A 13351-nucleotide genomic window follows, 5' to 3' on the forward strand; every position below is an offset into this window, starting at 1 on the left:
TTGTATGAGTAGGTGTGAATGGGTGAATGAGGCATGTTGTATACTGCGCTTTGAGTACTCCGGGAGAGTAGAAAAGCGCTATATAAGAATCAGTCCATTTACTTAACACACAATGCGCAATACACCTGATCCCTATTATGGGTCCTGCAGAGGTGGTGAGCCCACAGAAGGGCGGACCCAGGTCATCTCTTCGGGCTGCACCAAGCCTAAGCCCCCTCCCTCCACACACACACACACACACACACACACACACACACACACACAACATAACATACAGGAACCTCGTAGGTGCCGATTCATGGAGGGGGAAATTACGTGGTGCTGTTGGCTGGTGGTGGCCTACAGCTCGCACTGTAGCAGTGCACAGCACAGTGTGACGCATTGGGAATGAGAATTAGCTCTTCCAAGTCTGAGACAATGGTTCTCAGAAGGAAAAGGGTGAAGTGCCCACTCCACATCAGAGACGAGTTGCTGCTCCAAGTGGAGGAGATGAAGTATTTCGGGGTCTTGTTCATGAGTGAGGAAAGAGGGGAGCGGGAGTGGGAGACTGACAGATGGATTGGTGCAGTATCTACAGTGATGCGAATGCTGTATCAATCCTTTGTGATCACTTGTGGTGAAGGGAGAGCTGAGCGTAAAAGCGAAGTAGTCAATTTATGGGTTGATCTACATTCTTACATTCTTACCCTTACCTATGGTCATAGGCTCTGGGTAATGACTGAAAGAATTAAATCATGGACACAAACAGTAGGAATGAATTTTCTCTGAAGGGTGGTTGTGCTCTTGTAGACAGGGGAAAGATTAATTCGTTCGTGAGGGACTGAGAGTAGAGCTGCTCTTTCTCCACGTCAAAAGGAGCCAGTTGAGGATGTTTGGTACCCGATGAAGTGTTTAAGAAATGTCCTACCAGGAGAAGGCCCTAAGTAGACCCAGGACTCGCTGGAGAGATTATGTCTCTTCTTGGGAATGCACCTGGATGAGTAGGGGACAGGTGGGAATAGGGATGTCTGGACTTCTGTAATTCTCTAACTGCTGTGCCTGGGACCTGACCCTGGATAAGCAATAGAAAATGGATGGATGGACGGAAGGATGGTTGGATGGATGAAAATGTATTTGCCCCCTTTCTTATTTTATTGCCTATTTGTCACATTTATGTATTTGATATTCACAAATTGTAATGTTAATGAATGAAATGATCGTCATTTAAAAAACTGCATTTTATATTTGCTTAAAATATCTAAGTAATATAATTTATTAAAGGGAAAAAGCTATCCAAACCTACCTGGCTCTGTGTGGAAAAAAGAAATGACCTCCACCCTTTTCCCTAAATAAATGTAAAATTGCATTTTAAACTAACCCTGGGTGTCTTTGTCTAATATTAAAAAAAAAGAAAGAAATGAGTAAGGGGACAGATACTTTTTCACAGCACTGTAGTACAAATACAACATGTCAGATACTGAACTTGAGAAAAGTTTGTATTCATCTTTGTATTATTTTCAGTTGACTTGAAAATCATTGCATTGTAATTGAACTGAGATTTACTCAAACTTTCATATCTTGCAAATGCAATTGTACTATATATAATATAATATTTTTATAGATATAATTATATAAGATATTTTTCTTTAACTGAAAAAATAATTTTTGAAACGTATGTGAGGATATTTATGCTTTCCCATTGAAGAACTTTTAAAAGTTCAATATAATAAGTAACTAGTAAGAAAACGGCTCACGTGTGTTTTAACACATTTCAGCCACTTTAAGTTGTACTTGTTTCTTGATTTTTAACTGGGTCATATTTTCTGTGAATCCTGCAGGTGCTCAGTCAAGTGGTCAATGTGAGACTGCAGGTGTTTATGAACTGCAGGGCCAAGTTGTCTGAGATGCCTCTCAAGAGGTAAGATCTAGCTCCAACAGTAATTAAATTTTCCTGTTTGGCTTGTTTGTGTATCCTCTTACTGCTGCAGACTTAGCATCTCTAACTTGGCCCGTCCTTTATACTGCACAGATGCAATCTGCTTAATAATAGTACCTTATTGCTTTGAGCCTCCACTTGCATCTCTGGGCAAATTGCTTACAACTTTCATTGTTGCAGTTCAAACCATGCAGTGAAAACAAAAGTAGTAATAAAAAAAAAAGAAAAGCAAATTAAAGGTTGAAACTGTTCATCAGCATTCAGCTCAGATGTGGTGTGGGCTTTTATTTATTTATTTTTGTGAAAAAGAAAGATGACCAAAACCAAAAATCCTTCAAGAATTAAATCTTCACTTTCCAGGGATGATTTTCATAATGACTTGAATTGACCAGACATAGTACCAGTATAATTAAGGATATGTCCCTCCACAAGTCACTGGCACATCTACTCTCTTCAACCCATCCACTCCATGTCCTCCCAACTGACAACTTGCCTGTATTTGATGTAACTGACGACTTGCTACATTTATATCAAGTAGCCAGTAAAAGTACACTATATGATCTAAGTAAACTAAATGTCTACAATCAAACCGCAGCATTAATCCTCTAATAGTTCAGCATATAACAACAAAGACATGTATCATAGTATTTACCTTTGTGGGAAAAGTGTTTTGTGTTTTGCTTTCTTTATATGCAATTTTCACTTTCTGCCTGACTAAATGTGAGCTCATGGGTGAAGGACAGACTCTAAAAAACAACAAACAGGATCACCCAGCCACACATTGTTGTTGGCGTTGCTGGAGATCTGTGGTTTGTGGAAACGGTATCCTTTTAAGAAAGAAATGTCATAAAATATTATATATCATTAAATACTCTCGCTAGAAAAATCTGAAAGTGGACTAATTTTATACTATTATTTATTTATTTTTTAATCTTTTTTTTAACGCAAAGTATCTACTTCGTTTTACTTTTTAGAGCCACAGGCTTGGTAATCTTACAGCTCGCCCCTGGAGATACTGCTGATGGTGGGAACACATGAATCCTGCTCTATGTCACTGGATTCATTTTATTCAGTAGTGTACTTCTCATAGCAGTGAGACTGCCGCAGTGACCACAGGGCTGCTCATCTTCTTTCTCTCACTTTTCGTCTTGTGGGGAATTGGCCATCTCACAAATTGGAACCAATCAAATGAGCACTCTGTGTTTCTTGTAGTGTGCTTGGTTTTACCTCCTTAACTTTAACTTTTCCTACTGCTCCCATCTCACTCTGGAGTCACCACATTGCTGCTGTAGTTGGTAATAACTTCTGAGAATTCTCATTCTAAATAAGAAATGTGTTATAGGCATTGCGAATTAAAAGAATTAGCATTGGTAATGTTTATCTGCCACGTTATTTACACTCATTACAAGTCTTCTGTGTCAGAGGGCACACTGAAGAAAAGCAATTAGCATAAAGATTAGCCTGGAGCTAGCCTCTGCACCAATTGTAATGATGGAGAAAGAGAAGTTTCCAGGTACACAGAGTGCAGCACGTAGTTCTGTTATTGGTTGAGCAGGAACACTGGCAGTAATAGAATTAGATTCCTCACTTTGAAGAAATTGTATATACCCAGCTGTCACAACAGGGCCCATCTCTCGTGTCTCAGAAAGAAGACTATTGCACAACATGTCATCATTTCAGTGCTTGCTGAAGAGGACAATGAGTTTTTGGATGGAATTTTTATCTCGGTCCAGTGGAAAAAGGTTCGGTCTTTTTTTTTTTTTGTTGCATGTTATAGGTCATCCAATGATAATCAGTGAATCCTTCCCACCTGACCCACTCTGAATCATTTCTCTTAAATACCTCTAGTATATTTAATTACCTTGATACCTAAAAGTAGATTAAAAAAAGTAAACCTTTACTATGCTGCAACTTGTTTTAACCAGCCACTTATTCAACATATCTAGTGAATTATTCAATAACAGATAAAGCATCCAGGATACCAGTGCTTGATTCTGTTACTCGATGTCATAGACGTTAAATTGGTTTCATTTTTGATCTTGAAACTATGACACATCTCAGGATATTGATGCTCAAACTTACTTATAGATAATTGTTCTGGCTTTAGGTTGTGACACTTGGAGTGTGTGTAAAAAAAAAAAAAAAGATCTTGTTGTGTGTTTTAACAGAGCTGTACTTTTAGGCTTGGAAATGCCATGTAGCTGTCTCATATACTAAGTTATGAGGACTAAAAGGTTTTGGAAAAAGGACTTGTGAAATTACAAGATGCTCATAATAGGCTGAAATATTTGTACAGAAAAAAATAAGCTGATCTTGAGGTCAGTTTATTTATTTTTTTGTTGAACTGAAATTTATGGAATGGCCCTTATCTTGATTTTGCTTGTCTTCACAGTTTTTACCGCTTTGTTTTGGAGCCGGATGTTATTTTCTTGGCCAATGACACGGTGTCTCCAGGGCCAGTTGCCCGCTTCATGGAGCTCCCAGAAACTCCGCTCCTCACTCTTAATATGATCACACCTGAGAGCTGGATGGTGCAGGCAGTCCGGAGCCCGTATGACTTGGATAACATCCATTTGCAGGAGGTATTGTAATGCTGAGTCATTACTACCCAGTGATCTCATCATTCTCACATTTAGGTAGCGCCAAAGTGCTTCCCCCCCCCATCTATTTTAGTGCTCTGTAATTTGTTTGTTTTTTTTCTTTCCAGGTGAACAGGGTTGTGGCAGCAGAATTTGAACTGGAGCACCTCTTGCTAGAGGGCCACTGCTTTGACCTGTCAACTGGCCAGCCTCCTCGTGGACTTCAATTTACGCTGGGCATGAGCCGAGACCCACTCATGTATGACACCATTGTCATGGCTAACCTGGTCAGCAACCTTTTATACTACAACCCAAATTTTCTTGCACTGTATTAAGTCCAGAAGCATAGCTTCTTTGCACTAGGATTGAGAATGAATCATATTTTAATTGCCATTACTAAGGCCATTTCCACCAAAACAGGGATACTTCCAGCTGAAAGCAAATCCTGGAGCCTGGATCCTAAGATTACGTAAAGGGAGATCAGAAGAAATCTATCAAATCCTAACGTGAGTTCTTCTCTGTTTTTATTTCTTCATCATCAGTTAAGCAGGTAACAGTCAACATGCCGTCAAAGGAGCTCTCAAAAAAGCCCAGATGATTCCAGGGTCCTATTTGTGACAAATGATAAATCTTCACAATATCCTACTGCGTGCTGCACTCCACAATGCAGGTCATTGTAGTCTACCACAATAAGGAGAGTACTGGAGAGTAAAGGTTAAAACCAGGTTTAAAACTTACTGCAAGTTCAGTGGAGCAGTATTTGTTTGACAATAGCAGAGTCAGTCACCTGTTCTCAGCCCAAACTACATCTCACTCACAAAACTAAGAAAAAAGGACCAGATTTATTCGTGTTTATGTTCATTTGTACAATTTCTAAACATCCTATGCCTATCTTGTCTGGTGGGTACAGAGCCACAAGCATGAAAACTGTTTTGAAGTCCTGATATTTCTAGATAGACCTAAGTTATCTAAGTAAATAAGTCGTGTTTATTGGGCACCTTTATCCATAGCTCAACATCAAAGTTGCTTTCAGCTAACTCTCCATTTCATTCTGGTAGCTATGAAACCCATCACTATGGCAACGTGGACCACTGCTGACATTGTAGCAATGCAAGGTTTTGATGAGTGCTCAGAGTTCTGCTCAGCATTGAGCTGAGAGAGACAGGTAGGAGGAAAGGGTTGCTATTAAAGAGAAGACAGAGTAGAGAGATGATTCAGCTGGTCACCTGCCATGGCATCTACCTCAGACAACAGAATATCAGCAGCAGAATGTGTTTTAGTTAGGATGGCGTAGGAGTCAAAGGCTCCACATACTAAAGTGAGCGAGCTGTGGTTGTCTTAATTTTCCTGGATAAATAAAAACATTACTTTGCTTTGGTTTGTTGGATAAATATCTAGCAAATGCAGCTTTTTCAGTCCTTGTACTCTTTGAATTCTGCACTTGAAATGTGCTTTTTGCGCTTTTCAGTTTGATCTAAAATAAATCAAATTCTTCTTTTTTCAAGGGAACCTCTTTTTACTTCGTAACATAACAAAGCGGCAGTGCCTTACAGCAAAGTGGTGGTAATCCCAACTGTGTATGCGAGTCTGTATGGGCATTTCTAGTGCGCTGGTCCAGATGTCCCTACAATCACAGATACTTTTCTCTCTGGCTATCCTCACATAAGATTTAGGACACATACAGCCCTCGGTTCTTCTCGAATCATTTCAGACAACCAAGATTTATCCCCCAATCCTCCAGGTGAAGCTAAGAGGTGATGTCATTTTTCACCTTGGCAGTGTCATTATTCTTGTGGTTAGCGGCACTCTGCTCTGGTTAGGTGGCCGATCAGAGCCTAGTGGGAGTGTCTGCGCTCTCCAGTCCCAGAGTGTGAATTTTCCTCTTCCACCCGTGCTGCCAAGACACCTCGCTCTGACAGCGATGAATGAGATGGCCAGCTCTCCTCTTCTCAGAGCAGGGATACAGATTGATCTCTCGTGCTTTCTAAAACAAGCCCTAAAGACTGACTTGCACCGTTGACAGCAGAAGGGGCAAAATACAAGCAGCACTTGAGCACGAGCGGTGGAGGGGTGCATTGGCTCCAATGAGAGAGGGGCATTTATCATAGTGATAAGGTTAGATTTTTGCCTTTAGTAAGCATTGAGGTTGTAATGGCTTGTAGTGCATCATGGCCTATTGCTCATCTCCGCCTGAAGTTTGCTCTCTGGTGTTTCACCATTAGGCCCAGCAGATTCTGCCTGCCAAAACACATTCTGTGCTGGGAAAATCAGTCCTAAAACAATTACATTGAAAGGCTGTTTTACGGAATCAATACTGCACAGACTTTCTCATTAAATCTACGAGTATATAGAGCAAGGCTGGGAAGTAGTGATGGGTAAAATAATGGTAAGGTGATTCTTAATGATGATGGAGGGTAATGAATATGGTCAGAGTGTGACCCTGGCAGCTGTCCCACTATTTGCTTTTAAGTGTGTGCTCACACTGTCGGTCCATTAGCAGCTGTTGTCTCCTTCATGTGTTATTTCCATGGGTGAAGCATGTAAAGCAGTCTCTGCCACTGATCACATGTATTTCCCTTTAATGTTTGCAACAGAGACACTACAGGTCTTAGACTGATTGCATTACTTGAAATATCAGCTCTGGTGTTCTAATGTTCTTTGAACACAAAATCAGCGAAAAACAAATGCTTTAAATGTATTTCTGTCTATTTGAGTTTCACATTTTTCAGCTTAGCAAAACTTCTAGATTATAAGCTTGAATGATCAATTTGCAGTAGCAGTGTTAAAAACAGGGATTTAAATCCTAAGAATGTTAATTTTATTCTTCTTATTTAAACACGTTTGTTATTTTGTCTAACAGAGACTTGACTTATGACTGTTGATGAATGTATGTCTGTTTCTACGTTAAAGTCTAAATTCTTTACATGTATACCTGTGAGCTGCAGATTGTTTGACAAATAAAAAAAGTATTAAAACTCTCAGTAACAATTAGCATTTTCTCACTCTTTATCCACTTTTTCAGGCACGATGGAACTGATTCACCTGCAGATGCCGGTGATGTTATAGTTGTGCTGAACAGTTTCCATAGTAAGATCATCAAAGTCAGGGTGAGTGTGTTTCCTGTTGGATGTGCTACTGTAAATGTCACACTGAAAATGCTTTTCTTCAGTTTTCTATGATATACGGATCACAAATGAATGGTGTGAAGACAACTTAACACAATCCAAGCTAAAATACACTGGACAAAAGTCTTGAGCCACCTCTTATTTCTTTATATTTTGCTTCCAATGAGTCAGACTTTTAAATGGTCTAAGCAGGGTGCTCTTAAAAAAAGTTGAGGAAACTTGACAATTGAATTAAAAAGAAAAAGTGACAGGATCACAGAGATGCATCTGGTCCCATAATCATAATAACAGTTTGCCTCAAGGCACTGTTGTTGTACCGTCTGGTTTTGGTCCACCACCATGGTCCAGTACCATCTGGAAAGAATATGATTGGCAACAGTATGACAATGAGCAACAAACACACTGCCAATGAAGTAAAAACATACCTGGGCAAAACACAGTGGAACACTATCAGTCATGGATTGGCCTCCTGAGAGCCCTGAGTCTTATTGAAGCAGTGTGGGATCATCTTCAGAGAGAATGGAAAATAAAAAGACAGCCAACATACAAAGAAGAGCTTTTAATTTCCTTCAAAGAGCTTGGAGAACTATTCCTGAAGACTACTTAAAGAAATTACAAGAAAGCTTGCCTGAGAGAGTTCCCGCTGTGTTGAAGAATAAAGGTGGTCATGCCAAATATTGACTTTCAAGCCTGTTAAAATTGTACAAATATTTCCAATGTATGTATGCGCATTTTTTTAAGTCCCTGCAGCTATTTCTCATTTTTCTCACCAAATATAAAGAAATTAGAGCTGGAAGTTTTCTAAGATGTGCCTAGGATTGACTGATTACAAATTAATGGTGTCAAAACAATTTTACATAACCCATGCTAAAATATTTTCCAGTATTGTTTTATTTTCTGTGTATTTTATATTTATAGGTGCAGAAAAAGGCAGACAAGCTTGGCGAAGATCTTTTAAGTGAAGCTAGTGAAAGCAAAGGCATATGGGAATCCATAGCAAGGTGCGTAATCTCTTCAAATACAGCTTATATTTGGTTGGCTTTAGGTTTAAAGCCCTTCTCCAGCTGACAGGCAGTAACAGCTGTGAGCTCATTGATGGATTGATAGATGTGCTGATGCGCCTTCCATTTGTCAATTATACATTGCGGTTTCAGGAGATCTTACTCCTCCCCTGGATCCAGACTGCAATATTATGCTGTAAGATCTAGTCTTGCAAAAAATATGTGCTTCTGTAGGTATGTGTGTGCATTTGTGTGTTTTCCTCCCAAATCCTTCCTAACTGTGTGATCCTGTCTCCTCACTTAATGCTTGCTGTGTGAAGTGTTTGGAGCACATTTGAGAAAAGGTAGGCAGTTTTGCTGCAAACCATTTAACACCTAATACCTCTCGTCATACTCATTAGCATGCAGTGTTTATTGGTCGCTTTTAGTGCTCTCATAAGTATTGTAATGAATGGGAATCAGTCGTGATATTCTATTCTAATGGTAATACTGTAGAGAGGATTTTTTTCTTCTTTTTTTTGCATTTGTTTATTCATGTGATGTTTTTTTTTTCTACGATTTCAGCAAGTCGTGAGGTAATTTGTAGCCTGTATTCATGCATAAGGTCAACTTTTTTTTTTACTGTGTTCACTTGCATATATCTGCACACACACAGCATTAAGCTGTATTGTTCAGAATCAGAAATAATAGTCATAAACAGTGCTACGGGATTCATCACAAATCCTGTTTTGCTGACATAAGTAACATAAAGTAGGAGTGTTTAGCTTGATTTTTTTTCCTTGTTCTGGGAATATGTATGTCACCTGTCTGCTGGAACAGAGCAGAAGAGCAGTACCCAGTGCTTTCATATTTCATGTTGGATGGTATTTCACTATGTTTAGCCTACTTCAGCCTCTGATTGAAGCACTGGAGAAGATATTATATGGGGACTGAAGTTCAGCTGGTGCACTTTGAGCAGGTGGTTAAACCCTGACAGAGTTTGGTAGAAGAAACAGCTTGTCTGATGTCATCGTTTGTGATCTTTTGTTATTGAGTTTTTGTGCTCTAGCATCAGACTAAATGAGACTCATTAATGATTTATCTTGTGATGACCTTATACCTGCTGCTATACTTAAAAAATAGAGTGAATTAATGAGTGGAGAAGCTCTCCTACTGAAAGACGATAGGAGTGAGGGGAAGTTTTTTCAGCTTTGTTGCTTAAGTGGACTTCTTCGCCACAGTGCTGGATCTGTTATGCCTGGAACCTCACATTCAGTAGTGTGCTGTATTTGCTATTGGATTGTATAGTGCTTATCAGGTCTTGATATTATTTGTGGGCCCTATATCCTGGGGTGTTTTTGTATTATGAAGTGTAGCTAAATGTTACCATAAAAAAGTACTTGCAGTCAGAGTTATAACTGAAGTACCAATGAATGATCTAGCATGTCCTTGATGTGCTGGCAGAGGTGCTTGGAGTAGGATCACTGCTGCTAAATAATGAAGCAAATTGAACTGGATGGATTCTTAAGACCATTTCTAACTTAGTTGCATTTATTATCCCATGATAGGCTTATATTTAAATAATGACAATACCCATAGCATTAAAATGTTACATAAAATGCTTAATAAGATGGTTTCTAGGGGGGAAAATCTCCCTTAAGTGGCTGTAATGTATATATCTAAAATTAAAATTCAGTTGCATTTGTAGACGAGAGTGCTTTCTTTCCTCCTTTCAAAACTAGGACAGGCAAGTCTCGAGTCTGTTAGAAGCCTGTTGTCCATAAGAGAGGATATCTCTTCTCATTAACATCCTGCAGAGCAAAGAGTAGAAAAAACAACTGTCTGAAACTGAGGATTAAGAGCCAGCGTGAAGCCTCAAGTTTTGGCTCACATGAATTAATTGTACACATACTGAAGTGGTCATTTGACACTTTTAAACATGTTTAATGTGAATTTCCACCATTATAACAATAAACAGTTGAGTCCTTTACTATTTGGATAGTAACACTATTTTTTTCTTTTGTAATCTTGCCTCATACGTCACTATTATAAAATAAAGATGTGACTGAAGTGCAGTTCTTCTATATTCATTCAAGAGGTATGGGAAAAATCTTGCATTAACTGTTTAAAAATTAAAGCTTTTTTATGCATAGTACTTCATTTTGGAGGGCAATCGACTTAGGAGCAGTTAAACTGTCAAGTGAGGCCAGTTATCACAATATTCAAAACTTAATTTAAAATCTAGAGTTGATTCAAAGTGCTGAGCTTGTATTTATTAGCTATTCAGTAGAACTCTTGATAGAAAGTCCAGAGAGAAAAGTATCTTCAGAACATCTAACCAAATCAAGTAGTAGAATCAAGAGACACCTTCATGAATGCAAATACAGAGGCCTGACGAGAAGGTTGTAAACCACCGGCTACGCTAAGGAGCAGGAAGGCCAGATGAAGGATACAGAACAGTACGGAGAAGGAGGAAAGCAGCATGCCAAACACCAGATACCACATTATCTGTCAAACATGGTGGAGGCAATGCTTTGGCATAAGTATGTGTGGCTGCCAGTGGAATAGAGTCACTAGTGTTTATGCATGATGATAGAATTCTAAAGTGTACAGACTCTACTCTCTGCTTGGATTCAGCAAATTGCTGCAAAACTTATCACTCATTGCTTTGTAGTATAAATTGGTAATGACTGTTATCAACACAAAAGCAACCCAACAATTTCTTAAGGCAAAGAAATTGGATATTCTTTAATGGCCAGGTCAGTCACCTGTCTCAGCCCAGTGGAACAGCTTTTCAGTTACTGGAGTCAGAAAGACCCACAAACAAGAAGCAGCTGAGGACAGCTATTTGATAGCTCAGATATTACAAAGTTAAAATCCCAAGATTTCATCAAAGACGTTGTAGTTTGTGATTTTACCAAAAGATAGTCGATTTAATGGTAACGGTGACCTTAAAGCATGACCTCATTTATATCCTTAAAGTAGTTCAAGAGATTCATTGTAAAAAGCTGAAGGCGATGTATTTTCCCAATCTCCCAAAGAAACAGTGAGATGCATTCATGTCAGCAAGCATCACTAAGTCTAACATTGCTTTAGAGCAATAACAGGACTGAGTGCAAATGCCCCCCCCACCCCCACCCCCCCCACCCCACCCCCACACACACACACATTTTTGCGTATTTTCTTTGTTTCGTTTGGAGTTTCTCATTTAGCTGCCTCTGCCCTTTGTCTCTAGCATGGAAAAAATGAAGTAATTGTTTCTACCCAGCCTGAGGAACTTAGCAGTGTTTGTTATGCTGCTCTTAGAAGTACCAAGCATGTGGACCACATGGGGTGTGAGAGAGAGCAGCGCTGATGTTACCTGAGGGAGATGTTCAGGTTTTAGGTGAAGGGTGCTGTAAAAAGCACATTTGTGTCATTGTTTTTCTAAACTGAATCCAGATAGCCGAAATAGAAAGTGTTTTCCGTGTATTTATTTGCTGAAATCCTTGTTATTAGGTTATCTTATATTGCTCTGTATATACTGAGATTGAGTAAGGCAAATGTATTGATTCTCCATAATGGAGAAACTGAATGTTATTTTTAACCTGTCATGGTGTGTTGCGCGTGTATATAGGTGTATTAGTAGTTACAATGGGGGGCAATGAATGACTCGGTAAATGTCGAAACACCCTGTTCAATCTAAATAGGCAGAGGGCAGACAGAAGTAGAGCTTTGTCCAGTTGGTGTTGTCCACAGCTCAGGATTTATACAGAGCTCTGTGGACCCTTCCAGAGATCCAGATTATCTTGGGTGAGTCAGCCAAACAGGTTCTCACCTGACCCTCCAAAGCTGCTTATCTTGGGAACCCTGTTGTTGTGCTGGAGGCCCTTCATAATGCCTGGCTTAGTCATGGCAGGCAGTCGGCTTCCCCAGATCCCACCGATGTGTGGTGACTACCCAGAAGCCAACTGTTCAACTATCAAGAGTCATACTTTATCTTGAAGAGGACTGCAGGCACATTATTTTCAGAACTACAGATTTAAAATAAGGAAATAAAGGGCCATCGCTGAGTTTGTGTTTTGTGGGTATGTCTTTCTTATCGGTAAGATGTGCCTGAAAGAGTTGGTTTTAGAGGACATGCAGGGACAAACTGTATTCTCCCTCCCCTCCCTTCACACCTCCCTCTCACTCACTGGTGTCTTCCTGAAGCCTGGGGGCTGAGGTTGTGGTTGTGATTGAGTGTGGGAGAGACACTCCTTCCCTCATCAGCAGTCTATTACAGACAAGGACACAGTTTGACTGCAGACTCATCTACCCTCCAGCACAAGTCCTGATTTCTGTCCGCTAAATGTGCCTTGCATCATGAACCACTGCTCTTTAGTAGCGGTTAGGGTATGTTGATGCATTCCCAAGTGTGGAGAGTGTCCTTACTTTGGATTTTTCCTGCATTTGTGCCCTTATCTCAGCATATAAATATTTTAGCTCGTCGATTTTTATCTGTTCTTTTACATTTAAGTTAATTAAAAAGCTAACATTTGTCTGAAAGGTAATGTGCTGACTTGCTTGGCATTATCTTCATACGTGTGTTCCACATTACTCTACAAAATCACTCCGATCTTCTGTCTTCAAGTTTGAAAAGCTACTAGTCTTTTTTTCTAAAACACTGTTGATTTATTTTTTTAATTAATTAAATTATATAACCTTTATTTATACAGGTAGTCTCAGTTTCTCATTTATAAGAGAGACCTGTGTCCAATAAACAATACAGTT

General features: G+C 39.4%; 1 protein-coding gene across 6 annotated transcripts in view; it reads left to right on the top strand.

Annotated features, from left to right (window-relative positions):
- uggt2 (UDP-glucose glycoprotein glucosyltransferase 2) overlaps positions 1 to 13351 on the top strand; it is a 42093-nt gene that overhangs the window by 21433 nt on the left and 7309 nt on the right. For 4 of the 6 annotated variants that reach the window (XR_005692228.1, XM_040005625.1, XM_040005627.1 and 1 more), the window contains exons 27-33: positions 1818 to 1897; positions 4308 to 4497; positions 4623 to 4781; positions 4915 to 5000; positions 7517 to 7601; positions 8538 to 8620; positions 8941 to 8964. Coding sequence is in view for 5 of the 6 variants with exons in the window: in XM_040005625.1 (XP_039861559.1) it covers positions 1818 to 1897; positions 4308 to 4497; positions 4623 to 4781; positions 4915 to 5000; positions 7517 to 7601; positions 8538 to 8620; positions 8941 to 8964 (707 nt within the window). In the remaining variant the exon portion in view is untranslated. The remainder of the gene's footprint in view (positions 1 to 1817; positions 1898 to 4307; positions 4498 to 4622; positions 4782 to 4914; positions 5001 to 7516; positions 7602 to 8537; positions 8621 to 8940; positions 8965 to 13351) is intronic. The other 2 variants (XM_040005629.1, XM_040005630.1) reach the window with 1 other exon arrangement.

This window comes from Simochromis diagramma, unplaced genomic scaffold, assembly GCF_900408965.1.
Source record: "Simochromis diagramma unplaced genomic scaffold, fSimDia1.1 OVJJ01000501.1, whole genome shotgun sequence".
Classification (NCBI taxonomy): domain Eukaryota; kingdom Metazoa; phylum Chordata; class Actinopteri; order Cichliformes; family Cichlidae; genus Simochromis; species Simochromis diagramma.